A 2,910-nucleotide genomic window follows, 5' to 3' on the forward strand; every position below is an offset into this window, starting at 1 on the left:
TCTCATGAACTATTTGAGCCACAGAATTCGTTTTGGCATCGTTGGATAGAGAATTGAATGGCCCCCCTGGCCCATGGCCCCCCCTGGATCCGCCCTTGAGTCCCCTCTGGGCTCGTTACATAGAAGAAACGTTCTTCTATTTTAGACAGAAAAAACGACTCTGAGGCAAGAAAAAACTCAAGTTTTTTGCAAAATCAAACAGACCTGGATTTTCGAGTCTTGGCCGTCGGCCAGAGCCTCTAAAAGCCCCGATTCGGAACTGCGATACACGCCAATCCTGCTGAGAAAAGTCGGCTGAGGCGGCAGGTAATTGTCCTGCCAATGTTTCGCCATGATATAATTTAGCTTCTGCAGCAGCATCAAGTTGTCGCGTTCAATCTTCCGGGATCTCTCCTCCTCTTTTTGGAGTTTTTTGAGTTTGAGGGCCACATGAGGACGATGAGGCGGCGATTTCGTGTCGATCACTGGCGTAGCCGAAAGCACCTGAATGAAACCAATGAATACCCGGAATGAGAGGTTTTTGTGTGCGTTTCACCTTTTTTTTGTGGTACTCGTACTTTCGTTGCTGCCAGGGGCGGCACAGTAGATTCTCTCTAGTAGAAATCATAGTAATTTTTGCGACTTTCCAGCACTTTTCACTGATTTTCTCAGCTTTCTTGCACAGTGTTTGTAGGCTGGTTGCCAAGTAAATAATTCCCCTTTTCGAGCCCATATTGATCTTGCGATGTGACAAATGGAAGCAAACGAAGTAAGAACGTTCGGTTGTCTGGAGAAGCAACAAACTTCCAACTAAATGGCCTGCCAGGTGTCCAGATCTAATCCCTCGTTTGGATTTGCGATTATTTAGAGTTCCAGCGCTAACTCCGCTATTTACGAGTCAATGAAGCACGCGATCCAGATGTATTTTTCCGGGTTATCTAAACAAATGAACTACCTCCTCCAAAACAATGCAATTAGAGCGGATTTGTATGGAATGTTCAGGAAAAAGGCGGGTAAAGCCGAAATTATGAAAGGAAAAAGAGCAAATTGACCACGCAAGAACGACAGGCTGGCGCTCTCATAATTATGGGCATTTAATTTTTTTCCTCTAAAACTCCTGGGCCGAATTCTGGAGCAAATTGGTATCCGCATCGAATGTGTTGATTTTCCAGAACTATTTGCGTACAACAATAAAACTGATCTAATTATCAAATAACATCCCTCATTACGATAACCGATAATTGATTAGCGATGGCAAATACAGGGGAGTCAATATTTGCACCGTAAAAACTAATCTTGAGGATTAGCGGACGTGGAGCCCGATACTATCGCAATGTTTCCATGAATTAATTTAAATGTATAGATGACTCTATCAGAAATTTCTTGTAAGTTTCCCTAATGTTTTTTGGGGCCTTTTAGCGTGAAAGCAGCCAAATATTCCAGATTTACAAGCGAAAGGATCGGGGACAAATGCCTGGACGAAATGGTGAATGGCTTAAAAAATGCTATTACTCATACTCCTTATTTTAGTTCCAAGGATACCCGCAGATGTCAGCACAGGGCGGCGGGGAACAGCGTGTGATGGTGATCATCCCTATCTGTCGTGCCCATGTAAAATCCCTTCTTATCGATGTTTTTTTGCTGATTCTTGACAAAAATATGCAGTTTTCCCTCACAAGATCTCGATTCCGATTGGCTGCATGTGATTGAAAGAGTGCCGTTCCGGGTACAATTTGCAGTGTTTCTGCCCTTTCGACTCTCCGGTATATCGAGATATTGAGGTTAAGTGTCACGGGCAGTCGGTTTTTGTTGAGAAGCAGCCCCCCTGTTCCGAGAATCAGCGCCTCAACAACCTGCCACAATGCCTCAAAAACCTGTTTCCAGGTAAGCCCCTCCTCATTTCTCATTGAAAACCTGTCAATTGACCGAATAAAAAAAGTTGGGTTATAAGCTCAACTGAAGTGGCTTTAGGGCTAACGGGTTTTTTCGAGCCCCCCTGATTGTTTGCCTGCAAAGAACTGAGAAAAGCCGCGCAAGTGTGCAAGTAATGTGTTTTTCAAGGAAGAAAGGGTGAAGGGAAATTGCGAAAATGCCAGCCAGGGGTGCCGCATGTACCGATAATAAGTGGCTTATCCCGCAAGTTGGGAGGTTTTTGCTGATAATCTAAATTATTTTTATTGCGCCCCAGGAAATCTACAACGTTTATATATAACAGGCTTCTGTTTGATGCACGTGTGCATAAATCCGGACATAAAACACAGTTTGGTCACTAGGTCAGACCACATTTACAAAACCTTTTCGGCCCCCGCTCTAAATATCCTGTAATTCTGAAGGTTACTGGTTCAAGGGTAACTAGCTCGATCCAATCCAGGATTTTGTTACTCAAATGGTTTAGGTCTCTTTCAAATAAGCACCTATTTCTTCTGTGCATATTGACTATCCATCGTCCATGGGTGTTTCTACGGGTTTAGCTTGGAGAAGATCCCAAAATTCATGCCTACTGCTGCCTGACCAAACTGGTTAAGCTGTCCCAGTTCTGCTTATCCAGAGCGTGCTCTTGATTCCCGGAAATCCCCTTTCCAGAGTCCAGAGTATTCGCTGAATCCAAAGCGCTGACCTCATTTTAGCGCGCTGAGTCACATATGATGTTGCATTTTCCCATTGTCTACGCGGTTTTCACGTAATTCAGGCCTGCTAATGGGCTGAAGAAGATCAATTTGACTAAACGGTTGAATATGCGTCCCGATTTAAAACTGTAAGAAATTGTAATTTGGAGACAGGAGAATTCCCTTGTTTGTTTGTGCCATTGTGTCTGCAATTTTACCGTCCTCATGGCTGCCCAAACTAATCGGTTTTAGTATCAGTTTTGCATTAGATGTGTAGGAATGGCCAAGTAAATTAATGATAAGGCGCGATTCGGTCAGACAATTT

The 2,910-nt window shown here is 43.7% G+C and overlaps 1 protein-coding gene across 1 annotated transcript; it reads right to left on the reverse strand.

Annotated features, from left to right (window-relative positions):
* Positions 1 to 81: 81 nt before the first annotated feature.
* LOC109534827 lies at positions 82 to 823 on the reverse strand. Its single transcript, XM_019900606.2, has 2 exons — positions 536 to 823; positions 82 to 483 (listed from the first exon to the last, which is right to left on the reverse strand). Exons 1-2 carry the CDS (start codon positions 710 to 712, stop codon positions 178 to 180), a joined length of 483 nt encoding a protein of 160 aa, XP_019756165.2. The 5' UTR covers positions 713 to 823; the 3' UTR covers positions 82 to 177.
* Between the last annotated feature and the right edge of the window lie 2,087 nt (positions 824 to 2,910).

Source organism: Dendroctonus ponderosae, unplaced genomic scaffold (genome assembly GCF_020466585.1).
Source record: "Dendroctonus ponderosae isolate FM_Combo_2020 unplaced genomic scaffold, Dpon_F_20191213v2 Dpon_F_20191213_1000, whole genome shotgun sequence".
NCBI lineage: Eukaryota > Metazoa > Arthropoda > Insecta > Coleoptera > Curculionidae > Dendroctonus > Dendroctonus ponderosae.